The sequence below is a fragment of the Anomaloglossus baeobatrachus genome, chromosome 5, assembly GCF_048569485.1.
Source record: "Anomaloglossus baeobatrachus isolate aAnoBae1 chromosome 5, aAnoBae1.hap1, whole genome shotgun sequence".
NCBI classification, from domain to species: domain Eukaryota; kingdom Metazoa; phylum Chordata; class Amphibia; order Anura; family Aromobatidae; genus Anomaloglossus; species Anomaloglossus baeobatrachus.
Window position 1 is genome coordinate 169,988,000 of NC_134357.1, and position 26,828 is coordinate 170,014,827.

At 43.3% G+C, this 26,828-nt stretch overlaps 1 protein-coding gene across 1 annotated transcript in view; it reads right to left on the minus strand.

Annotated features, from left to right (window-relative positions):
• The window catches only part of CDHR1 (cadherin related family member 1), a 366,668-nt gene that overhangs the window by 321,020 nt on the left and 18,820 nt on the right, over positions 1 to 26,828 (minus strand). The window contains 2 exon segments of the mRNA XM_075347300.1: positions 18,476 to 18,526; positions 18,717 to 18,862. Of these exon segments, the coding sequence (XP_075203415.1) occupies positions 18,476 to 18,526; positions 18,717 to 18,862 (197 nt within the window).

Sequence of the window (26,828 nt, forward strand, 5' to 3'; positions counted from 1 at the left end):
GGGGCCATGTTGGATTTGCTGTGTGTGTAACGACAGTTACACACTCCTTTATGGCAGCCCCTGTGCATAGAGAATAGTGGTCGCTATCCGACCCTATGTTTAACGTTACAGTGGGCGTATGCTGTGACCTGGATGCGCCCCCTGGGCTGTCCAGATCACAGCAGAGGGAGGAGTTCAGCCGCCATCATCGTGGAGCTCACAGCGTATGCTGTTTGCTCCACTTCACCCCTGTCAACCGCCGGGATGTGTGAGTACAGGCCGCCTCCCCTCTCCTGCCCCCATTACCGATGACACCGCCTCCCTCTGCTCTCCCCAGCCCCCGCTAGTGCCACCCCTCCCCCTCGCCATTCCCGTCTCCGCTGACACCCCATCCCTTCGCTCTCCTCAGCCCCCGCTAGTGCCGCCCCTCCCCCCGCCATTACCGTCTCCGATGACACTTCCTCCCTCCGCTCTCCCCAGCCACCGCTCTGCTCGCCGCTGCTGTGTATGTGTGTGCCCTTGCCCCACTGCATGCGAGTACCGCCGCTGATGCTGTCTGCACGGCTGTGTATTATCCTCTCCTGTTTTATACTATCTGCTGAGCCGTGTATCTAATCCTCTCTTGGGTGATGCACAGCTCAGCAGACCGCATCACCCAGGACAGGATTAGATACACGGCCGTGCACACAGCATCACCCAGGACAGGATTAGATACACAGCTCAGCAGACAGTATCACCCAGGACAGGATTAGATAAACAGCTCATCAGACAGTATCTAATCCTGTCCTGGGTGATGCTGTCTGATGAGCTGTGTATCTAATCCTGTCCTGGGTGATACTGTCTGCTGGGCTGTGTATCTAATCCTGTCCTGGGTGATGCTGTGTGCACGGCCGTGTATCTAATCCTCTCCTGGGTGATGCGGTCTGCACGGCCGTGTATCTAATCCTCTCCTGGGTGATGCGGTCTGCACGGCCGTGTATCTAATCCTGTCCTGGGTGATGCTGTGTGCACGGCCGTGTATCTAATCCTCTCCTGGGTGATGCTGTGTGCACGGCCGTGTATCTAATCCTCTCCTGGGTGATGCTGTGTGCACGGCCGTGTATCTAATGCTCTCCTGGGTGATGCTGTGTGCACGGCCGTGTATCTAATCCTCTCCTGGGTGATGCTGTGTGCACGGCCGTGTATCTAATCCTCTCCTGGGTGATGCTGTGTGCACGGCCGTGTATCTAATCCTCTCCTGGGTGATGCTGTGTGCACGGCCGTGTATCTAATGCTCTCCTGGGTGATGCTGTGTGCACGGCCGTGTATCTAATCCTCTCCTGGGTGATGCTGTGTGCACGGCCGTGTATCTAATCCTGTCCTGGGTGATGCGGTCTGCACGGCCGTGTATCTAATCCTGTCCTGGGTGATGCTGTGTGCACGGCCGTGTATCTAATCCTGTCCTGGGTGATGCGGTCTGCACGGCCGTGTATCTAATCCTGTCCTGGGTGATGCGGTCTGCACGGCCGTGTATCTAATCCTCTCCTGGGTGATGCTGTGTGCACGGCCGTGTATCTAATCCTGTCCTGGGTGATGCTGTGTGCACGGCCGTGTATCTAATCATGTCCTGGGTGATGCGGTCTGCACGGCCGTGTATCTAATCCTCTCCTGGGTGATGCTGTGTGCACGGCCGTGTATCTAATCCTCTCCTGGGTGATGCTGTGTGCACGGCCGTGTATCTAATCCTCTCCTGGGTGATGCTGTGTGCACGGCCGTGTATCAAATCCTCTCCTGGGTGATGCTGTGTGCACGGCCGTGTATCTAATCCTGTCCTGGGTGATGCGGTCTGCATGGCCGTGTATCTAATCTTGTCCTGGGTGATGCGGTCTGCACGGCCGTGTATCTAATCCTCTCCTGGGTGATGCTGTTTGCACGGCCGTGTATCTAATCCTCTCCTGGGTGATGCTGTGTGCACGGCCGTGTATCTAATCCTTTCCTGGGTGATGCTGTTTGCACGGCCGTGTATCTAATCCTGTCCTGGGTGATGCGGTCTACATGGCCGTGTATCTAATCCTAGCCTGTGTGATACTGTCTGCTGAGCCATGTATCTAATCCTAGCCTGTGTGATACTGTCTGCTGAGCCGTGTATCTAATCCTAGCCTGTGTGATACTGTCTGCTGAGCCGTGTATCTAATCCTAGCCTGGGTGATACTGTCTGCTGAGCTGTGTATCTAATCCTAGCCTGGGTGATACTGTCTGCTGAGTTGTGTGTCTAATCCTCTCCTGTGTGATACTGTCTGCAGAGCCGTGTATCTAATCCTGTCCTGTGTGATACTCTTGCTGTCCTTGGTGACACTTTAGACATTTCTGGTCACCAGGAAAATGGCTGTGCATTGTGTCCCTACATGTCATTCTCTGTTATCCTTTGTAAACACTCAGATTGGGAGGTGGAGGCGTGCCATCACACACAGGAGAGCAGACTCCGCCCACTTTACTGCAGCTGCATTGTGACCTTTTTCCTACAGTGGGATTTCTGTAGGATTTCAGAAGCTGCTCCCCCTAGTGTTTAACAGTGGAATCAGTGGAAAATATTAAACTTTTTAATTTTTTTTTACATTTTGCTAAATTAAAAAAAGAAAATAATATTTAAACAAAACATTAAAATAATATTACTTTACATTTTTTCAGGTATTTAATTTTGTTTTTTTTCTGACGATACAGTCCCTTTAAGGTACGCAGGCAGCTAACAGCATTATTAATAGGTAAACTGGTAAGGATCTGCAGTCAGTGCAAGGAGTAGCCAAAATGATTTTGAGGTACAGGTCATAATATAGGACACAAGCTTGTGTAAGGTAGGGATGCCACACTGTGAGAAATAGTGAGGACTGGGATCAAGTATTGAGGGACAACTGCAACCATTGCAATAAATCATCACTGTCCACATGCTTAGGTGCCAACAGTTGCTGGGAAAATAGTCTGCAAATTTGGTTGTTTATTGTTTTGGCCTGTGGGTGGCAACATATTAACGTTTGCGCTCCATGGCCATGGGTAGACACAGCTGGACGCTGCTCTGGGACAAGAATGTGGACGTGATTGATGATGATGTTTGCGAAGGTGAAAAGACAGTTTCAGAGCGGGAGGTATCCACCCCTGCATCCTGGAAAGGGGATTGACCAGCACGAAGCACAGGGGAGGAGGCAGTGAAGTCACCCAAAGAGAATGACTGTGAGCCCAGGTGTTCAGCTCATCTAGTTGACCAGGAGGCATGGCTATACAGCCAGCATCAGACATACAGAAGGCACTCTGATCCTAATTTGGGATCAATTTTTAAAACACTCTCAATTATTGACTACAAGACTGCCAGAGTCAGCATTATCAGTTGTCAAGAGGATGCACCTATATGTTATTATGCCACCAGTTGCTCATACAAAACACTAGCGGAAGGGCAGGCCAGCACCTCCAAGACATAGAGGGACAGTTTATGCCATGGTTTCAGCTTGGATACCCATTAGTTGTATGGCACAGAGGAATCATGGAGGATGATACTACAGTGGGTTAAGTAATCCTTCACCATCTGCCTAAACGTTTTTCTACTCGTCAGACTACCCTGGACATCAGGGCCTGGGTGCCAGAAATGTGTCATGAAACTGTCCCAGAACTGTAATACTGCTCCCCTGCCTCTGTTGTTCCTGCTGTGTGTCTCCCTCTTCTCTATTACTTGGTTGTGCAAAGTACTATGACCTCTTCCGCCGGCATTGTCAGATGGAATTTGTTTGACCAATTCTTCAACTATGGCCTTCTAGTATTGCAAAATTTTAGTCCTCTTCACCGCAGTAATGAGAGGTTTAATGAAGATCTACTTGTAGTGAGGGTCAAGAAGGTTGCACAAGTAGTAATTTGCATTGCCCAAAATGCATATAACATGAGGTTCCCTGGAAAGCCAGGAGGACATAAAGTGTGCCGTGTCTATCAGACTCCCAACAGGCAAGACTTCCCTGTCCCCACTAGAGGGACAAATATACATTTCCTTCTCTCACTCCTCCTCCTGCACCTCCTCTGTAGTTCAAGCAACATTTCCTGTTCCTCCTCCTCCTCTATAGCCTCTTCCTCATTATTACCCAATCCCAGCTGTGAAGATGAAGCTGGGCTTGGTAGTAACACCCTGTGTATTTCCTCCTTCGTCTCCACCTGTTCCACATGCAAAGCTTCCTCTTTCATTGTGAGCAGCGAGCTTTTCAGTGGACACAGATGCGGGATGGTTAGTCTGATTATGGCATCATCACTGTTCACCATCTTGGTTGATTGCTTAAAGTGAACCTGTCAGGTACAATATGCATCCAGAACCATGGGCAGTTTTGGGTGCATATTAGTAATCCCTGCCTAGCAGTCCCTGTACCAGCATTAATAAACAGTTCTTTAGAAAAAGCAGGTTAACCTACACTAAATGCAGCTAAGAGAGGCATTATTACACTAGATAATAGAATAGATGCTTTAGGTAGCACCATCAAGCTGTAAAGCTATAATCCTTGCCTACTGGCTTTTAATACACTAACACATTTCTAGTAGCTTTCCCTACACTAAATGTACTAAATGCAGTTAAGAGTGGCATTATTTGATAATAGAATATATCTTGTACGTAGCACCAGTAAGGTCTGTATAGCTAGAATTCCTACCTACATGCCTCTTATACTCTTCTCTAACAGCTTGACCTACACTAAAATGCTGCTAAGAGCGGTTTTATTATATAACAGAATATATCTTTTAGGTAGCACCAGTAAGACCTGTAAGTCTAGAATCCCTGCTAACAGGCCTCTAATACGTCACTAACCTTTCTCCAGCAGCTTGTACTACACTAAATACAGAATTAGATTGGTATTATTAACCTCTGTGAGGCAACATTGTGAGGCAACATTGTGAGGCAATATTGAGGGAACACTGAGGCAACACTGAGGCAACACTGAGGCAACACTGAGGCAACAGTGTGAGGTAATATGTTACTGAGGCAACACTGAGGCAACAGTGTGAGGCAATATCGAAGGAACACTGAGGCAACACTAAGGCAACAGTGGGAGGCAATATGTTGCCGAGGCAACACTGTGAGGCAACATTGTGAGGCAACACTTAGGCAACAGTGTGAGGCAACATGTTGCCAAAGCAACACTGTGAGGGAACATTGTGAGGCAACACTTAGGCAACAGTGTGAGGCAATATGTTGCCGAGGCAACACTGTGAGGCACATTGGGAGACAACACTGAGGCAACACTGAGGCAACATTGCAAAGATGGATAAAAGTGATGGCGCTGCTGCACGTAGAGAAGCTAAATCGCATACGGATGCATAACCTGCATCTTAATGAAACAGAAGATGAACGAACTTGTCGAAGAATGGCTGATGCAGCCCGACAGAGGGGGGTCAGAGCAAGAGAAACGAATGAAGTAACGGAATCACGTAGAACATCTAATGCTGCACGACAACGAGCAACATGCAATGCACAAACTGAGTCACAAATTTCACAAAGACAAGAACAAGATAGAATATGTGTCGCAAAAGCAAGAGCCACTCGACGACGGCAAGTTACATTTGCCGCTAGAGGGCTTATCAATCAAATTGATGAAACATGTATTGACGAGCACTATGCTGGTGAACTGACATTTCGATGTTAGTTCTGCAATCTAAACATTTCAAAGACGAAATGGTGCAGGACAAAACATTCCCTTCCTGCTGCAAGAGAGCGCGCAACCAATTACGTCCCATTCGTATGGATGATCAATTAGTAAAGTTGATGAAAGGAGAGCATCAGCATTCCAATAACTTTATGGCTAATATATAAGGCATTACAATAGCTCTCTTGCTTTGGCATCAATGGGAGCACAAGTAGAGCCACCTCCTGGGCATGGTCCATATTGTTTCCAAATTCATGGACAAATTTACCACAGAACTGCCCCATTGCATCCCGCTGTGGGTAGTACTCCCAAGTTTGGCCAGATTTATATCTTGGACAGTGAAGAAGCATTAAGTACAAGAAGTCAAGCAAATAAAAAGTCCCTCCCAGCACTGCTGTCATCTCTTGGAGAGAAAATGAAAGCAATTAACCCACTCGCTAGACACTTCACAATGATGAGGGAATTTGAAATAGAGGAAGAGAGGATTGATAAATTAGAAAATCGCAATCCACTCGAAATAGCAATGTCAATTATAAATGACTACAATGATGACCAGAGCGCTACAATGCACCAAGGTGCAATGAAGTAGCTATAATTTATCAAAATGTAATGGGTGAACCCCCATTTAATAGGGACATCAGAGTTCACCTCAAAAGTGAAAACCAAACACTTCAAATCAGCTTTCTACACAGAAAGTCGTATGCAATGACATATCCACTTCTATTTCCATACGGGGACAGCGGATGGACAATACATTTAACAACTCCAATTGCCCTAGGTGTAAAACATCATGGAATTGGTGACATTAATCTACCATCCATACCAGTAGATCAGAATCAACAAGAAAAAATCACCCTGTTGCAGTACTATGCATACAGGCTTGCCATTCATGACGAGTTCAATCCCCTGTTAAATGCTGGGAAGTTGCCGCAACAATTTATTGATGACAGTTACGTCAAAATTGAATCCGACAGGATCGAATATATAAAACAAAACCAAAAGGCATTACACGTCGACAGTTATGCCTGGGTTAGGAATCACATCCATAATGCTGCATTACACCAAGGGCTAAAAACTGGAACACCAGTAATTTTACCATTCAGTTTCAATGGAAGCCCAAGAGCTATGCAGCAAAATTACCAAGATGCCATGACAATTGTCTAAAAATTCGGAAAGCCAGACCTTTTTGTTACGGTGACCTGTAATCCAAAGTGGAAAGTAATTGATAGTGATATCCATTCTCTACGAGTAAAAAGAAGCCATAATAGCACTATTCCCTCTTTTTTTCATAAACAAGATTAAAGTGGCAGGACATGTGCACCAGGTATTTATGTTTGCTGTTAGTCTGCACTAGTCTGGTGCGTGGTTACACCCCATTACGAGGTCAGTCTAATGCATGGTTACACTCCATTGCGTGGTTCGTAATCCCACCACGTGCACAAAGGGCGCGTAATCACTGGTCTCTCCCTAAGCGCTACACTATTTCCAGGTAGAGTGTGGCAAACATGGTGCCTCTGGATCTTATATCGACCCAATGACACTATTCGGCTGACCGATGACAGTAATGACAGTATCCAAGATGGCTACGGCATTACCATGATTGGCAGGCAATTCCTACATGTTTACTGGCTCATAAAAAGCCGGAATCATGCCGAGTGGGGACCTGAGCATGGCGTCCAAGCAGCAAAATGCTCAATCGAGTATCAGATACACTAATATTCGTTCGAATACCGAGCACATTCACCCAACTCTAGTGCTTAACACTATTGTATTGCTTTTTCTTCCCCTTTTTCATGTTTACTGTTAATACATGATATAGTACTCTTTTCTTCTTATCTTTTGGTTGTGCACCCTATTTTATCATTATTCAACATTGCATCCAGAAATAGATTATACTGGTATATAGAGTTACATGCAAAGTATTTTTATGTCCATGTTCTCTAGAAGTGAAAAAAGGACATATTTTGTTATTCCTATAAAACTACTAAAAATAATTAAAAACAACTGCAAATATATAATTTTCTCTTTTTTTCATGACACGCACTGGAACTTGAACCCACAACCTACAACATTACAGGCAACAGCCAAAGATATGAGCCACAGACACTCCTGACATCAATCTGTTTATCAATGCATTGCTGTGTATCTATATTTTAAAGGGATAATTTCAGATGTATTTGTCTTTCTATAAAGATACTAAGAAATAACAATAAACAACTACAATAATATAATATTTAATTTGCTTTTGAAAATATAATACATATCACAATATCACAAAACAGCAAATAACATGGACATATTTTGTGTTCCTGTAATCGTAACGACCCACACAACACAGCAATCAGACATGTTATCGTGATAGGTAAATGGCATAAAAAATAAGCATTATTGATTTTTTTCCCCATTAAACTGTAAAAAAATGTAATGAAAATATAATCCTGAAGTGTTCACATGTAGAGTAAATGCTGAGTTTTTCTACTACTATTGTGTTGTAGGTGTCCACACGACACGACACGACACAATAACAATCTTTTATGAATATGACATTTTTGCAGCATTTTTTTATGATGTTCCCCTTTATTTAGTGCATTTTCAGGCTCCTCATAGATGCTTATAGAGACAAAAAGGACCAAAATCAAAAAGTTCAGCAACGTCTGTAAACGCACTGAGGGCAGAGTTCTTATGAAATTACAACCACTTTGCCCACTGTGCGCCTAAAGTGGATGAACGGTGCAGTTTTGGTGCTTTTTTCTTTCTAAAGTCCTCTATGTGGAGCTTAAAAAACTGTCAAAAATTGCTGTAACTTTTTTAAAGTGCCGACTCAAACCACAAATATAACACTGCTTCACATCTACACCAAAAGCACATCAAATAAGGGGAAAAGGCATAAAAAATGCAGCAAACATGCAATAATTAGAGAAGATTGTTATTGCGTAGTGTTGTGTGGACATTTACTGAAAACAAACAACATAGAATTCACTCTACATGTGAGCATAGCCTTACAGACACAGAAAAGCTAGATGAAATATTCATATAGTGAAGCTTACATAAAAATGAGAAAGTTTCTCCTATGAAGATGCCATATTTCCTGCCACTGTAAACGCCACCTGACGCATTGTATCTGTCTTCCATAGTCCCTGATAACATCACTTCCTGTGCACTGTAGAGATCACGTCTGGTGCGCGTCACACTTTGGAGCGTATAATGCGTTCCACCGCACATGGTGATATCATCTCTTATCCTATGCACAGTGGACGTCACTTGTAGTGTGCAGTAACCTCTGGAACGCATGATACAATGTCACTTATCTACTGAGTGGGATGTCTCTTCCAGCTATTTATGGGGTGCTGCTTGGTCTATCTGCACACACTACCATTACATGTGGCAGCCATTGATATCTAAATCTGTATTAACAGTATCCCACTCTTCAATATTGAGGCTCCATGCAACTTGTAGTCCCCTAATGAACCCCAGGATCTGGGGGTAAAATGCATAGAGATGGTTTACTACGTATTTATGGATCCTTATAAGCACTTAAACTTTAAGCTTAAGTACCTTCAGAACATCAGTTTTTTCTCATGGCGAATTTTTTTCCATATTATTAATTGACTGCTATCTTTAATTAATTCACCAACATGAAATTCAGGTTTCTGAGGACTATATCTGTGTGATACCTGACATTGGGCTCTATATGGATTGGGACAGTTTACTGCATATCTATGGACCTGTATCAGCAACTGCACTATAAGGTAATAATTAACTTTATGAGTCTGAGGATTATATCTGTTTGATATTTTGACATGGGGCTGTGTATACGTTCACCAGAAATATACGTTTTGTTTCAGTGTGTTTTGAATATAGGGCACTTAAAGGAACATATTATCATGCTGGGACAAGGGAAAGTCCAACATGTGCTGCAATAGAGAGAGAAAACCAGGAGAGATGTTTAAGGAAAGTCCTGGTGATAACGAGAGGGAAGAGGGATCATCATCTCACACTCATCTGTGGCTGATCCCTGCACCCCATAACAGCACTAGACGTGTCATTCCCCCATGTGCCGTCATGTGCCTAGGCCCTTGCTGACCATTAAATGACCCTAACTAGTTAGTAGAGCAACAATACACTAGTCCCACTGCTACAATAAGACAACATGAGAAAAGTGAGAGAAATATATGGGGAAAGACACAACAAAAGCAATCCTAAGTTTCTCCAGCAAGAAACTTTTCAGCTGCAACCTTAGCTTCTCCAGAGATTGGCTCATTCAAAGTGGTCAGTATAGAGATTTTATCACCAGCATGGAGTAAAGCAAGGAGTGGGTAAATATAGCAGAAGGTTATAATTACAAGATGCCACAGCTATGATAAGGTTTTGAGTAAACAAAGCCAGAAGGGTATGAGTCCTTAACCCTTTTAGCATCAGCTCAAAGTAAATCCACTTTAATACAAGATGTAAACTGCAGATGCAAGACATTCGTCACACATATAGGTCTTACCGACATTAAGCGGGGGTGCTACTTCGTCACTATTTAGGGTGTTTACCTCCGAGGATAGCTATCTATATCATTGTATATATACCCCTCATGTACTGTATACCTAATATTTTGTTTTTTTAAATAATTGTAGTTACTTCACTTCTAAGGTTTTTTTCTTTTGGGTATACTAGTTTTTGGACCCTTATCCTCATTATAAATTTTGGTCATTAATTGTCCTGCTGCAATAGAAAGAAATGACAAAAAGGTGGGGCTTGGGTGTGGCTATGGGCGTGATCAAAATTGTCCTTTCTGTTCTTGAAAAGTTGGGAGGTATGCTATTTATCACAAAAAATTATATTTTGTTATCACATCTGCAGGGAACATTAGAGAGAAAGGATAGCACGTGCTGCAGAGCATGCAGGTGAAGGGATAGAGATCACACAGGCAGCTTCTGTGTCAGCGCAGTAGAGAGCAGCTTATTGGGAGAAAGCTGTACAGGAATAAAGCTGTGCGAGTTCATGAAAGCTAGTAAAGGCAACAGTATTTTGGACACATAAAATTAATCTTTAGGCCTCATTCAGATGCCTGTGAGTCATGTTCATGTTCTGACCATGTTTTTCACAGATAGAACAAGTATCATTTTAAATTCAATGGGGTTATTCACTAGTCCCCAAAAACCATGGCGACATGTCCATTGTTGATCTAAGTCATGGATCGAAATGACAAATATAAGTCATTTCATGGGTCCATGAAAATCACGGACAGCACGCAGATGAAATCAGTGTGCAATCTGAGCACTATCCATAATTAACACTGGAGTGGATAGAAAAAAACTTTCAAATATATTTATTTATCCTCCATGCAAATTACTGATGAAACTGATGGTAAAACACTGACAAAACACTGATGTCACTCAGATGTTAAACACTGGTGAACTGATGGACATGGGGCAGCACGGTGATCCTGGGTTCAAAATCCCACCAAGGAAAAAATCTGCAAGGAGTTTGTATGTTCTCCCAGTGTTTAAGTGGGTTTCCTCAGGTTTCTCTGGTTTCCTCCTACACTCCAAAGACAAACCGATAGAGTTTAGGTTGTGAGCCCTAATAGTGACAGTGATGATGGCACCTTAAAAGTGCTGTGGAATTAATCTAATATACCAATTGAGTGTGTGTGTGTGTGTGTGTGTGTGTGTGTATGTATGTATATGTCCGCTAAAAGAATCCGCACTGTCGCATTTACAATCACGAAATTTGAAATTTTGCACAGACACCTCATTTGAATCAGGGAACGTCATAGACTATGTTTTGATGGGAAAATTTAACCCCGTGCTTTACAGTTAAGGGTGCTTTACACGCTGCGATATTGCTAACGATATATCGCTGGGGTCACGTCGTCAGTGACACACATCCGGCGTCGTTAGAGACATCACAGCATGGGACACCTAGAAGCGACCATCAACGATCGCAAAAACATCAAAAATCGTTGATCGTTGACACGTCGCTCCTTTTCATAATATCATTGGTGGTGCATGTGTGGCGCCCCTGACCTGGTCAGGCACCACTGAGTACTGCACCCATGCTGTGGCAGTACTTCCAGGTAATCCTAAAGGCTTGAATAGGGTGTGTACGCACAGACACATAGCAACCAGGTCTCCCCCACCTTGAGAGGGGACCCTTGGGTAGACTCAAGAGGGGGCTTACCTCCACATCTCATCAAGGGGTGTAGTGGAGGGCCTGGAAGCTAAAGTTGCAGAGGCAGAAAGGAAAGGAGTGGAGCGAGACAGTCTGGTAGTGGTGAGCGGCGGTTGCTAGGAGACGCGTCCTTAAAAAGGAGGCGGTTCGCCAGCCACAGCGACGTCGCAGGGAAGGTAAATCTGCGTGACGAGTGTAAGCGATGTTGTGCGCCACGGGCAGCGATTTGCCTGTGACGCACGACCAACGGGGGCGGGTACGCTCGCTAGCGATATCGATAGCAATATCGCAGTGTATAAAGTGCCCTTAACTCTCCAAAAAACCTGCCTCCATTAAAGTGAACAGAACTGTGAGCTAAAGGTTTTTAATAACAGCTGTGATTGGTTGCTATAGCATCAAAGGACATTTATAGTATAAGAAGCTTATGTGTGAGGTAATAACATATCGGTGGGCAGACGGATAGAGAGAGACAGAAAGAGACAGACAGAAAGGGACAGAGAGAGAGAGACAGAAAAGAGAGAGAGACAGAGACAGACAATCAAAGAGACAGACAGAGGCAGACAGAGAGGCACAAACAGGGAAAGAGACAGACAGGGAAAGAGACAGACCGAGGCAGACAGACACAGAAAGACAGGCACAGACAGGGAAAGAGACAGACAGATACAGACAGGGAAAGAGATAGGCACAGACAGGGAAAAAGACAGACAGAGACAGACAGAGAAAGAGACAAAGACAGAGAAAGAGACAGAGACAGGGAAAGAGACAGGAAAAGAGACAGACAGACAAGGAGACAGACAGGGAAAGAGACAGGGAAAGAAACAGACAGATGGGGAAACAGACAGACAGGGAAAGAGACAGACGGAGAAAGAGATGGACCTGGACCGAGACAGACCTGGAAAGAGACAGACCTGGAAAGAGACAGAAGGGGAAAGAGACAGATGGGGAAAAAGAGAGACCTGGAAAGAGACAGCCGGGAAAAGAGACAGATGGGGAAAGAGACAGACGGGGAAAGAGAGAGACCTGGAAAGAGACAGCCGGGGAAAGAGACAGATGGGGAAAGAGACAGATGGGGAAAGAGACAGATGGGGAAACAGACAGAAAGACACAGAGATAGAGAGACAGAGAGACTGATGCAGAGACAGACAGAGAGATACACACAGACAGAGAGACAGACACAGACAGACAGACATGGATAGAGACAAACACACAGACACACAGATAGACAGGGAAAGAGAAAGACAGAGAGACAGACAGACAGATACAGACAGACACACAGAGACAGGAACACAGAGACAGACAGAAAGAGACAGACAGAAAGAGACATAAACAGACAGACACAGACAGACAGAGACTAGGAGAGAGACAGTTATATCCCGGGCAATGCCTGGGTACTACAGCTATTAGTGCAATATAAGTGAGTAAAGTGAAGAAATTAAATCTAGAAAAAAAATGTCCATGTTTTTAGATATGAGAAAAATCACAGACATCTGAATCTGGGACTATTCAAAATGAGATAAGTATGAAACTTTGAGCGAGTTGCATTCTGCACATGGATAAAAATGGATGAAAAAATAAACATGTTCAACTCAATGTAACCAATGCAATATGTAAAAAAAATTGCATCTTGTGAAAAAATTCCACAGCTTTTACAGCAGATCTATCAAGATGATTATACCGTCATTCTGTCATGAATTTTCAAAGTTAGTACACCAGCCTCCACAGGTTAAAGATAACTATTTAGTAATGTATGACATTGGTGTTGTGAAGTCTATCGACAGGTCCACTTTCGGTATTGTATATTCCACTGTGTCCAAGTACTTACATTTCAATGTATGCCAGCTTTATAAACAATTTGACATTTGTATCAGTCAATAAAAAGAATACAAACAAGTGAAGACAATAGTCTTTTTAAATACAAGATGTCATATATACACAGCTTTTTGTAGAGGAAAGGAGGTTAGATTGTACTCGTGAGTGCTTTTATTACAGAGGCATGCAAAAGTTTGGTCACCCCTGGTCAGAATTACTGTTATTGTGAACAGTAAAGCAAGTTAAAGATGAAACGATCTCTAAAAGATATAAAGTTAAAGATTAAACATTTCCTTTCTATTTTAGGCAAAAAATATATATTTTAATCTTTTACATAATTAAATTAACAAAAAAGTGAAAATGGGCCAACGCGAAAGTTTGGGCTCCCTGCCTGGTTAGTACTTAATAGCACCCCCGTTTGGCAAGTTTCAAAGCTTGAAAATACTTTTTGTAGCCAGCCAAGAGTCTTTCAATTCTTGTTTGAGCGATTTTTATCCATTCTTCTTCAAAGGATCTTCAAATTCTGTGAGATTCCTGGCTCGTCTTGCATGCACTGCTCTTCTGAGGTTTAGCCACAGATTTTCAATGATGTACATGATCAGGGGACTGTGAGGGCCATTGTAAAATCTTCAGCTTGCGCCTTCTGAGGTAGTCTATTGTGGATTTTGCCCTGTGTTTAGGATCATTATCTATTTGTACAAGCAATCTTTTTTTCAACTTCAGCTTTTTTTTACAGATGGTGTTATGTTTGCATCAAGAATTTATTGAAATTTCATTGAATCCATTCTTCCCTCTATCAGTGAAATGTTCACTGTGCCAATGGTTGCAACCAGAGATGAGCGATCCTGATCGGCAAAAATCAGAAAATGTTAAAATCGTACAATCTTTGGCAGGATTGGATCGGGATCGGACATTCAAACATTTACCGCAAAAGTCAGTAATCTTGCCAAGGATCGGTAAATGTTCAGATTGCAAAAACCATCCTCTCCCCGCCCATCACAGCCATGTCAAGTACTGGCATGGCTGTGATTGGCCACTGTAAAAAAAGGAAGCAGAAGGGTTAAAGCAGTACTTGGTACATACTTACTGGCTGCAACCCTACTTCCTGGACTGATAATTATCCCTCATACATATTCACTGCTTTCCCCGCCCACTGGTGTGTCTGATTGGCTACAGTCAGACTGTACCCCCACCCTCTCTGACAGCATTATACTGCTGGTGTAAAATAAATAAACAAATAAAAAAATGCCATGTGGTTGCCCTATATATTGATACCAGCACAGATAAAGTATACTGCTACAGGCTGCAGCCCTCAGCTATGCGCTTATCTTGGCTGTGTATCAAAATAAGAGGAACTGCATGCAGCTTTTTTTTTTACATTGTTTAAATATATTATTTTTAAAAAATGGCATGCGGTCACCTCCAATTTTGATACCCAGCTAAGATAAAGCCTGATAGTCTGGGAGCTGGTATTCCCAGGCTGAGGAAGCTCATGTTTATTGCCACCCAGCCTAAAAATACCAGCCTGCATCTACCCAGGATTGTCGCATCCATTTGATGCGACAATCCAGGAACTTGTCCTGGCTCTTCCCGATTGCCATGGTACGGTGATAATCGGGTTAATAAGAGGTCAATAGCAGCTCACAGCTGCCACTAAGCCCACGATTAGTAATGGGGACCACTATTGCGAATCTGTAAGTGAAAATAAATAAACACTTACATAAAACAAATCTTATATTTGAAGTATAATATAAAAAAAACCCACACACTTTCACCACTTTATTAACCCCCAGATAGACCGTAACCCACACGAGGTCCCACGACAATTCCAGTTCTGCTCCATCTGAACTGACAGCTTGAGGTCATAGAGTATGACCGCTTGCTGTGAGCCTCAGGCAGAGACTGAGCCTTAGCGATCAGTGGTGACATCACTCAGGTTAGTTGTGGTCACAGCTAAAGGTTTCCACGGCACTACACTTGTGACTACAGATAACCTGACCTCAAGGGTCCTCAATAAACTCAGTCACTTCACCTCAGAAGGTTCAGTGATGTCACCGCTCATCACATGGCTCAGTCTTTGATTATAACCCACAGCGAGCTGTCATGTTCTATGGCCACGCGCTGTGCCTTCAGATGTATCAAAGCTGGAATCGTCGTGGGACCCACGTAGTGTGGATTACATCAGATTTGGGTGTTTTGGGATTAATAAATTGGCGAAAGAGGGTGTTTTTTTTTTTAAATAAACGATTTTACTGTGTTTGTGTTTATTTATTTTTACTTATAGGATTAGTGGGGGGGTCTCAGACCCTTACAGAGCTTATTAACCCATTATTACCCAGATTGCCACCACACCAGGGCAATCGGGATGAGCTGGGTAAAGTGCTGGGATCGTTACATCTAATGGATGTGTTAATCTTTTGCGGTTGCAGGCTGCTATTTTTAGGCTAGGGGGTCAATAACCTCAGCTGAGAATACAAGCCCCCAGCTGTCGAGCTTTATCTTGGCTGGGTATCAAACTTGGGGGGGGACCGCACACCGTTTTTTTAAATTATTTATTTGTTTAAATATTATTTTTTTAGAAAAAAAGCCTCTTATTTTGATACACAGCCATGATAAGCGCATAGCTGGGAGCTGCAGCAGCTGCAGCCTGTAGCCGTTGCTTTATCTGCGCTGGTTTCAATACAGGTGGGACCTTATAACATTTTTATTTATCTATTTATTTATTTATCACCAGTATGAGGACACAGACAGCATTTGTGATTCCAATCAATCACAGACGCTGTTTCAGAGGATGGGGGCATGGTCCAATGGCAGCCAATCAAAGATGGAAAGGGAAAGCAGTGAATATGTATGAGTGGACTCCGAAGCAGAGCTGCAGCTGTGGGGAGACTTGGTAAGTATGTACTTCTATAACCCTTTTTTATTTTCTTTCTTTTACAGCTCCCTCACACACCATTTTACAACACATCACTTTTGCCTCCCATTGAATTTAATGGGTTTGGCTAGGATAAACGATCAGATCAGCTAGGATCACTGATCCAATCAGCGATCTCAGGCGGGTTCAGCGATCCTGAACCGATCCGATCCTTGGCAGGATCACTCATCTCTAGTTGCAACATAACCCGAAAGCATGACTTCTGCACCACCATGCTTAATAGTTGGTTATTTGATCTTTTCCTTAAATTCTGTGCCCTTTTTTCTCTACATATAATTTTGATTATTGTGGCCAAAGAGTTCTATTTTAACCTCATCAGTCCACTTTACTTGTTTCCAAAATGCATCATGCTTTTTTAGATGCTCTTTAGCATACTTCTGACGCTGAATAATCGTGGTGAGGACGCAGGAGAGATTTTCTTTTGATGACTTTTCCAGAAAGGCTATATAAATGCAGACATCTCTGAACATTAGAACAATATACCACAACTCCAGAGTCTACAAAATCTTCATGACGGTATTTTGCAGTCAAGCAATGGTTCTTCTTTGCATCTCTAGCAATCTTGCAAAAATCTCTCACAGAAATTTTGCTTGGTCTTCCAGTATTTTGACCTCCACTGTTCCTGTTAACTGCCAATTCTTAGTAACATTTTGAACTGAGGAAGGAACAACTAGAAAATGCTTTGCCATGTTCTTATAGCTTTCTCCTGCTATGTGGGCCTGCATCATAATCATTTTCAGAGTGCTAGGCAGCTGTTTAGAAGAACCGAGATACTGTTTTATTTTGGCACAAGGTTAGAGGAGGCTGGGCTTTTATAAAGCTGTGAAATTTGCATCACCTGGCTTTTCCTAACAATAATAGTGAAAAAGCCATAACAATCTAATAAAGGTCTGAAATCTTGGTCATAGTTATCTGAGCACACAAACCTTCAAGGGTGTCCTTTTGCATAGGCCTATTTTCCTTTTTGTAATTTTAAAAATGCAAAAGAAGAAAAAATATGTATCATTTTTTGCCTAAAATACAAAGGATGTGTCATCTTTAATTTTATGCTTTTTAGAGATCATTTCATCTTCAATTTGCTTAACTGTTCACAATAACAGTAATTTTGACCAGGGATACCTAAACTTATTCATGCCACTGTTAAGTAGCACTTCCCATTCATAACTATTCAATGTATGCTTTCTGCTGTTAGTAGATTTCTGCTGTAAGTTATACTATGGTCTTTTGTAAATGATAGTCAATCTGTCAAAGATGCAGAATTTGTTAGCTAATGCATAATGTATATATACATAAATGTACTGTAAATAAAAAGCTGGTGTAAATTGCATAGCGAATATCCCCAATCACGCTAAAGCGGGCTTTACACGCTACGATATTTCTAGCAATTGCTAGCGATATCGTACGCAAAAGCACCCGCCCCCATCGTGCATGCGATATCGTGTGATCGCTGCCGTAGTGAACATAATCGCTACGGCAGCGTCACATGCACTCACCTGGTCTGCAGCGTCGCTGTGACTGCCGAACAAACTCTCCCTCAAGGGGGAGGTGCGTTCGGCGTCACGGCGACATCACGGCGACGTCACTAAGCGGCCGGCCAATCAAAGTGGAGGGGCAGAGATGAGTGGGACGAACATCCCGCCCACCTCCTTCCTTCCTCATTGCGGGCGGGATGCAGGTAAGGAGAGGTTCCTCGCTCTTGCGGTGTCACCCACAGCGATGTGTGCTGCCGCAGGAACAACATCTTTAAACAACCATTAACAATTTTTGGTTTTAGGACGACCTCTCCATGGTGAACGATTTTCACCACTTTGGAGGACGCTTAACGTCGCTGGTAAGTGTTACACGCTGCGATACCGTTAATGACTAACGACGTGACCCCGACAATAAAACATTAACGATATCGTAGCGTGTAAAGCCCCCTTAAGTCTTATTAATACAACACACTTACCTTATTTATTCCATCTGATATGCTAACAATTGCCTCAATCTCATCTTGTTTCTGTAAGTTGCGAAAAGACACAATGATAATGAGAATATGGGAAATATACTGCATATATTATCACGATTTAACACCATTATGGTTAAAATCTATGTAATTTTAGAACTGAAAAGATTAGCTTCATTTATAATTACACAGAAGGAATACGGTATTCATTTATACTCATGTATACAGTATAGAGTAAATTTACCTCCCGGTCCAACTCTTCAATCACTGTGACGTTACCACGTATAGGGTCAATGGTAAAGTAGCGTTTTGATCCCGGTTCAAAGGTTAAACCATATATGACTGGATAGCCTTCAGGATCTGTGCCATTCAGAGTATAGATGTATGTACCTGCAGAGAAAAATAAAGAAGTCTATGGACACCATATAAGCAGACAAACAGCTGACACTTGAAAATAAAAGAGTATATATGTATAATTTATAAGTACTGTATGCAACTGGACTTAAGGTTTCCAACATTACCAGATTAAAGAGGTTCTCCAGTAATGAAATAAAATTGCGTTCCTGGGAAAATTCAAACTGCGGCTTGTTTTCATACTGTATATTTTTATTAAAATAAGGTTAACAGAATAACATATCAAATCCACACAATCAAGATATTATTATGCGTAGCATACCATTATTTGAATACATGTTTAGATCTATTATATGAATAAAATGTTTTTATCTGGGGGGATAGGTATAGGAAAAGAGAAGGGATAGGGGAGGGGGAGATAAAGTAATTACTTTATTGGGGATGAAAAAGGGAAAAAGGGGAGGAGGGTGAAGGCAAGGAAAACAGGGTGAAAAGGGTGTGGGTAAAAGGAAGAACAATGAACATAAACAAATCTCAACCATGTTAACAGGTTTCCATTCTAGGAATATAAGCATATTGTCAAGAAATCATGGCTGGAGGTTTGAATAAAAGGATTCATGTTATGAAAAGGTTTTTAGGTAGTTATAAATAATATTTATTTATGTAACACCTTGTATAAAACTATTCCAGTGATCCCATCTTCGGTAATAGGAGGCAAAGGCATTGTTAATGGTAACAAAGTACTTCTCGAAGTTGTTGTGAAGAGAAGTAGTCTCTACGATCTCAGAGATAGTGGGCACCACAGGTTTCTTCCAATTAGAAGCTATAAGTGGCTTGTACTAGTCACGTGTCAATAATGGCTGCAGACTGACGATATACAGATATATAGCTCCTGTGTTTCAACTCACAAGAGCTGTATCATATTCGGAACTTCAGTAAGCTGCAGGCGCTGATGTGTGAAGTATTTTAATCCACGTTTTGCTTGATGAAGACATCTCTAGCTATGTCCCCCTTCTCCTTCAGTCTGACAGCTTTATAACAGTGCAGGGAGTCTGAACCCAACTGGAGAACAAGTAAGGAGGAGATAGAGGAGGATGAACCTGGAGATTCTGGAGATAATCTACATAGTGCTCAGGGAGGAAGTGATATATTTCTTCACATATGACACCTAGTGGTAGTGAGGTATGTGTGATACAGCTCTTGTGAGTTGAAACACAGGTCTCGTGAGCTACATATCTTCTGTGTACAGACTGTCCTGAAAATAGACTAGGACAGGTTACAGTTTGAATTATAGCAGAGACACCATTTTATTTCATTCTCAGAAAAGTCCTTTAATATCTGTAGGGCCTGTAGGAACAGGTTGGTGTGTAAAGGTGGACATACAGATTAGATAGACATATGTGGATGGTTGAACAACCACTAAACAATGAATACTTTGGCAACATTTTAGCCCATATTGGCAATTACAATTCCTTACACTGGCCATACTTGTTATACCGTATAATGCCAGCAAACAACAAGCAAACTTTGTATGAATTTTTTTTATCAAGGTAAATTAGCTAAAACAATCATTTGTATCTACATTTCACACAAAAACATTCAGTACGGTTGAAAATGTTCACAATCACCAAGTTTAGTCTAATGCATATGGGCACATTTAAGGCCCCGTCACACTAAGCAACATCGCTAGCAACATCGCTGCTAACGAACAACTTTTGTAACGTTGCTAGCGATGTTGCTGTGTGTGACATCCAGCAACAACCTGGCCCCTGCTGTGAGGTCGTTGGTTGTTGCTGAATGTCCTGGGCCATTTTTTAGTTGTTGCTGTCCCGCTGTGAAGCACACATCGCTGTGTGTGACAGCGAGACAGCAACAACTAAATGTGCAGGCAGCAGGAGCCGGCTTCTGCGGAGGCTGGTAACCAATGTAAACATCGGGTAACCAAGAAGCCCTGTCCTTGGTTACCCGATATTTACCTTTGATACCAGCCTCCGCCGCTCTCACTGTCAGTGCCGGCTCCTGCTCTGTGCACATGTAGCTGCAGGACACATCGGGTTAATTAACCCGATGTGTGCTGTAGCTAGGAGAGCAGGGAGCCAGCGCTAAGCAGTGTGCGCTGCTCCCTGCTCTGTGCACATTTAGCTGCAGCACACATCGGGTAATTAACCCGATGTGTGCTGTAGCTAGGAGAGCAGGGAGCCAGCGCTAAGCGGTGTGCGCTGCTCCCTGCTCTGTGCACATGTAGCTGCAGCACACATCGGGTAATTAACCCGATGTGTGCTGTAACTAGGAGAGCAGGGAGCCAGCGCTCAGTGTGCGCTGCTCCCTGCTCTCTGCACGTGTAGCTCCGTGCACTGGTAACCAAGGTAAATATCGGGTTGGTTACCCGATATTTACCTTAGTTACCAAGCGCAGCATCTTCCACGCGGCGCTGGGGGCTGGTCACTGGTTGCTGGTGAGCTCACCAGCAACTCGTGTAGCGACGCTCCAGCGATCCCTGCTAGGTCAGGTTGCTGGTGGGATCGCTGGAGCGTCGCAGTGTGACATCTCACCAGCAACCTCCTAGCAACTTACCAGCGATCCCTATCGTTGTTGGGATCGCTGGTAAGTTGCTTAGTGTGACTGGACCTTACGACTTGCTTTATCATGTAATCTTAACCTTGTAAACAGTTATCTCATAAAGACAGTGGGTGTGACAATCAACTGATCATTATGGATCTAGTCTCTCTTCAATCTGCAACCTTCAACCACTTAATGGAAGTCCATGTAGTGTGAGTGCACCAATTCGGCCATTCTAGCTCACAAAGGGAAGTCCGTGGCAGAGGTACCCCCTTTTTGACATGTCCTGATAATGTATATAGATGGGTGGTCTTTATGAGACTTAGCAACTGCCTCGTGTGCCATCTCTCAACATGGATTGTGGAATGTGTGTACTGATGAACAAATACAATTATAGGGACTTGATGTACATTGAGGTTTCATGAATTATGGCAAAAACAATGATAATAATAATAATAATTTTATTTATTTATATAGCGCTATTAATTCCACAGCGCTTTACATACATTGGCAACACTGTCCCCATTGGGGCTCACAAACTAGAGTCCCTATCTGTATGTCTTTGGAGTGTGGGAGGAAACCGGAGTACCCGAAGGAAACCCACGCAAACACGGGGAGAACATACAAAACTCCTTGCAGATGGTGTCCTTGGTGGGATTAGAACCCAGGACCCCAGCGCTGCAAGACTGCAGTGCTAACCACTGAGCCACCGTGCTGGAAATGATGAAACTGAAATGTGCAAAAATCTCTAAATTTGATCAGAAAATATTAAAGAACTTGCAAAGATTCAGTAACCTGACCATTTCTGCAGAGGTCCTGAAATCAGAGGACAGAGCTGAAGGATTTCACAGAATATGAGCTGAGCTGTTAAGGTCTGTAGGGTCTATATTTGCTTAATGAATGTATGGTCTGTGCATGCATTTTTAATTTCTCGGAGATTTATATTAATTTGGGGATTGGGGATTGGTATTTATTTAGTGGGTCTGGTCTGCTGTCTATATTTACAGTGACAAGGAAAAGGGTAACAAGGTGACAAGAATCTACATAACTAATTATATGCTAAATAGTTGCAAGAAAAATTTATGTATGAGATAGCCAAAATGATTGTCTATAAAATGAAGGTAGTCTGAAGCTCAAAGCTGTAGTGGATGTTGAGATATGGAACCTGAAAGTCAACTGTTCAAAACATTGTTACCCTTTTGCTTGTCACTGTATTTAGTAGGCCAGCTATGCGGTCTAAATTTATATAAAAACTACTGTCTGAAGACTGCATTTACGGGGTCTGGTTTAGTGTCTGGACATATTTTGGGCATACACTGTTCTGTGGTTTGTGTTTTTTAAAGACAATGTTCTAGAGATGGGATGGAAGATATTTTGCAGTTAAGACCAGTGGCATGAATATCAGTGGAGCACTTGAAGCTGGATATGTGGCTCGTAGCCCAATGTCATGCAAATGCTTTCCGTTGGCTTGTGTAAGCACTGCTTGTTGCCTTAGGCTTAGTATAAAATATCAAATTTCACTTGCAGAATGCATCAATTGTGGAATGAGTGGTCCAATCATTTGTCTAAAGCAGGGTTCCCCAACTCCAGTCCTCGAGGGCCGCCAACAGTGCATGTTTTCAGGATTTCCTTAGCATTGCATGGGTGTTGAAATCATCAATGGTGCAGGTGATTAAATTATCACATGTGCAATACTAAGGAAATTCTGAAAACATGCACTGTTGGCGGCCCTTGAGGACTGGAATTGGGGACCCATGGTCTAAAGTATCTCGGGAGCAAATGTTTAGCATGACAACAACAAACATCTTGCTTGCGTTATTGAGAGCAGCCTGCTTGGCCTAAATGTGCTATCATGGCCTCCCGCATCTCCAGACTTAGGCGGGCTTTACACGTTGCGACATCGTTAGCAATTGCTAGCGATGTCCAGCGCGATAGCACTCGCCCCCCTTCGCACATGCGATTTGTGATAATTGCTGCCGTAGCGAACATTATCGCTACAGCAGCGTCACACGCACATACCTGCTTGATGACGTCGCTGTGACTGCCGAGCTATCCCTCCTTCAAGGGGGAGGTGCGTTCGGCGTCACAGCGACGTCACCGCGACGTCACTAATCGGCCGGCCAATAGAAGCGGAGGGGCGGAGATGAGAGGAACATAACATCCCGCCCACCTTCTCCCTTCTGCATTGCTGCCGGGACGCAGGTAAGGAGATGTTTGTCGCTCCTGCGGGTTTACACACAGCGATGTGTGGAGCTGCAGGAACGACAAACAACATCGTACCTGCGGTCGACCCGACATTATGAAAATGTCCGACGCTACACAGATCACCAATTTTCGACGCTTTTGCGATCGTTTATCATCTCACCTAGGATTTACACGTTGCGATGTCGCTACCGGCGCCGGATGTGCGTCAACAAACAACGTGACCCCGACGATATTTCGGAAGCGATGTTGCAACGTGTAAAGCCCGCCTTAGCTTCCAATGAACAGATCTGGGTCATTGGTTGAAAATTGCTAAGATAGCTGCCAGCAGCGATCTGGATGATTTTCCCGAGTGCATTCAGTGCAGCAGAACATTCTTCAGAAAAACATTAATAACCTTATTAATAGCAGCTAAGATGTATTAGGGCCCCTTCACATTACATTTTTACCTACGTTCAGTGGTCCCGTCAGAGTTTCTTTCTGAGCACCCCCGCAAAACAGGTTTCGGACGGATGGGTTTCTGGGTGTGCGCTTGCAGAAAGCGTATGCGCCCAAACATGGTGCAAGACAGCACACACTGACTCAGTCTGCTCCATTATAGTCAATGGCACTGTCGGTGCATGCGTCCGAAACCCTATTTGCAGCGGTATTCGGACGGAAGCTCCAAAGGGACCACAAAACGTAAGTAATAACGCAGTGTGAAACAGTGTGGGGATTTCTGTGACGTTAATACTAAAAAAAAAAATTGAAAAGTTTTAAACATTTTGTTTCCATTTTTTCATCATTTGCATGTCAGTAACATGTCTGTCCATCCTGTGAGTTCCATAATTCCACAACTTTTCCTTTTTGGTGTTTCAGTTTCAATATTGAAGAATGTATTTTGTCAGTTTGAAGAGACTGTGCACATACACATGAAATCTATATTTCTGGTCCAAATTGCGTAAATATCTGATCTACAACATTGGTTCAAAGATTACTTAAAAATATAACTGTCAGTGTAAACAGTTCCAGTTATATGGCAGCAACACATTTAGTTTCATTCTTTGCTGAAAGGCAGCAAGATGTACTTGTGCATAATTGAACAGATTTGTCTATAGGCCATGACACCATATTGTGTGAATGAGATTCTGCCAACGCAAATAACCTGAGCTGACAATCTCCAAACATGTTATGATGTATCTATTCCACGTACAAAACAGTCTTTATTTATATAAGAACTCAATTTGGACAAAAGTATTGGGTCGCCCATACATTACAGCTGCAGGATTTCTAAATCCATACACATTAATATAGAGTTGGTCCCTTTGTTGCTAAAACAGCTCCCATTCTTCTGAGAAGGATTTCTTTTAGATCTTGTAGGTTCCTGTGGGAAATATTTCTCTTTCATTAAAAAGAACATTTGTGAAGTCAAACACTAATTTTGGATGAGAAGGTCTGGCTCACTGTCTCCATTCTAGGTCATCACGTGTTTGTTTTACAGGGCCGATGTGAGGTCTCTTTACAAAACAGTTGTTATTTTGCACCTTGCTTTGTACACTAAGGCACAGTTTTGCTGGAACGCAAGTTGAAAGCCCAAAATGTCATGGTATGCTAAAGCATTAAGATTTTCACTAAGTAAAACTTAGGGGCCTAGGCCACCTACTGAAAAACAACCGTATACCATTATTCCTCCACCAAAGATTTGGCACAATGTAGTAGGTTGCAAACAATCTTCTGGCATTTTCCAAATCCAGACTCATCCACCAGATGCCAGATAGAGAAGTGTGATCCTGCACTGCACAGGACACGTATCTGCTGCTCCACTCCAGTGTCCAGTGGTGATGTACTTTACGCCACTCCATCTGATGCTTGGTGATGTAAGGCTTGCATGCAGCTGCTTGGTTATGGAAGTCCATGCCATGAAGCTCCCAGTGCAGTTTTTGTTAATGCCAGCAGGGGCTTGGAAAGTCCATTCTTATCTTATAATTGAATCGGCAGAGCGTCAGCGATCTTTGTGCACTATGTTCCTCAGCACTTGGTAAAGCACTCCGTTCTCCAGTCTCCCATATTATTGCGGGTGTCACACGGTACGATATATCGGGCGATATGTCGTCGGGGTCACGTCGTTAGTGACGCACATCCGGCATCGTCAGACATATCGTACCGTGTGACAGCTCGAAACAACTGTGAACGAGCAAAAATACTTACCTTATCGTTGCTCGTTGACACGTTGTTCATTTTCAAAAAGTCGTTCCTTCTGCTGTGCTCCGGTTGTTCGTTGTTTCTGAGGCAGCACACATCGCTCTGTGTGACACCCTGGGAACGACGAACACAGCTTACCTACGTCCCGCCGGCAATGCGGAAGGAAGGAGGTGGGCGGGATGTTTACGTCCCGCTCATCTCCGCCCCTCCGCTTTTATTGGCCGGCCGCTGTGTGATGTCACTGACGCCAAACGTCCTTCCCCCTTCAGGAAGAGGATGTTCACCGCCCACAGCGAGGTCATCCAGCAGGTAAGTATGTGTGACGGGGGTAAACGACTTTGTGCGCCACGGGCAACAAATTGCCGTGACGCACAAACGACGGAGGCGGGTGCGATCGCTTATGCGATCACTCGATTTATCGTCCCGTGAGATGCCCGCATATGGCTGAGTGGCTGTAGTTCCTAAATACTTCTATTTTTTTTTATTACCACTCTCACTTGATTCTGGAATATTTAGGAAAGAAATAGTTTCATAACCTGACATGTTACAATTCTGACATCGTTTTGTACTACAATGCTCAAATTCATTGAGCTCTCATTCTTTTACAAATATTGTAAAGGCAAACTGCATGACTAAGTGCTTGATTTTATAATATAATAAACTGCAGAACACCTTGCGTTGAAAGTACAGAGTGGAGCCAAAGAAAGAGTACTCACACCTTCGTAGCTCACTGTGAGAAAGAGGGCATGATCCTGGAGCCTTATCATTGTGCAGATCAGCCAGATTTCTCCATAGCTTCCTGACCGTCCACTCTCTGAGCTCCCATTAATATGAATGCTGCAAACCCAAGCTGGATCTTGGTATGACACTAATATTGCTGCAACAAGAAGTAAGCAGCTACGGCTGGGACCTGTATCTTTTGTCTTATAGAGTAATGAGAGAACAATTCCTGAGGGGATTTTACTGTGATTGCAATATATAAGTGCACCAATGGTTTCCCTAAGCAGACCAGTATCCTCAAAAACTAGACTCCAACACTGGATTGTGTTAGGCCGGCTTC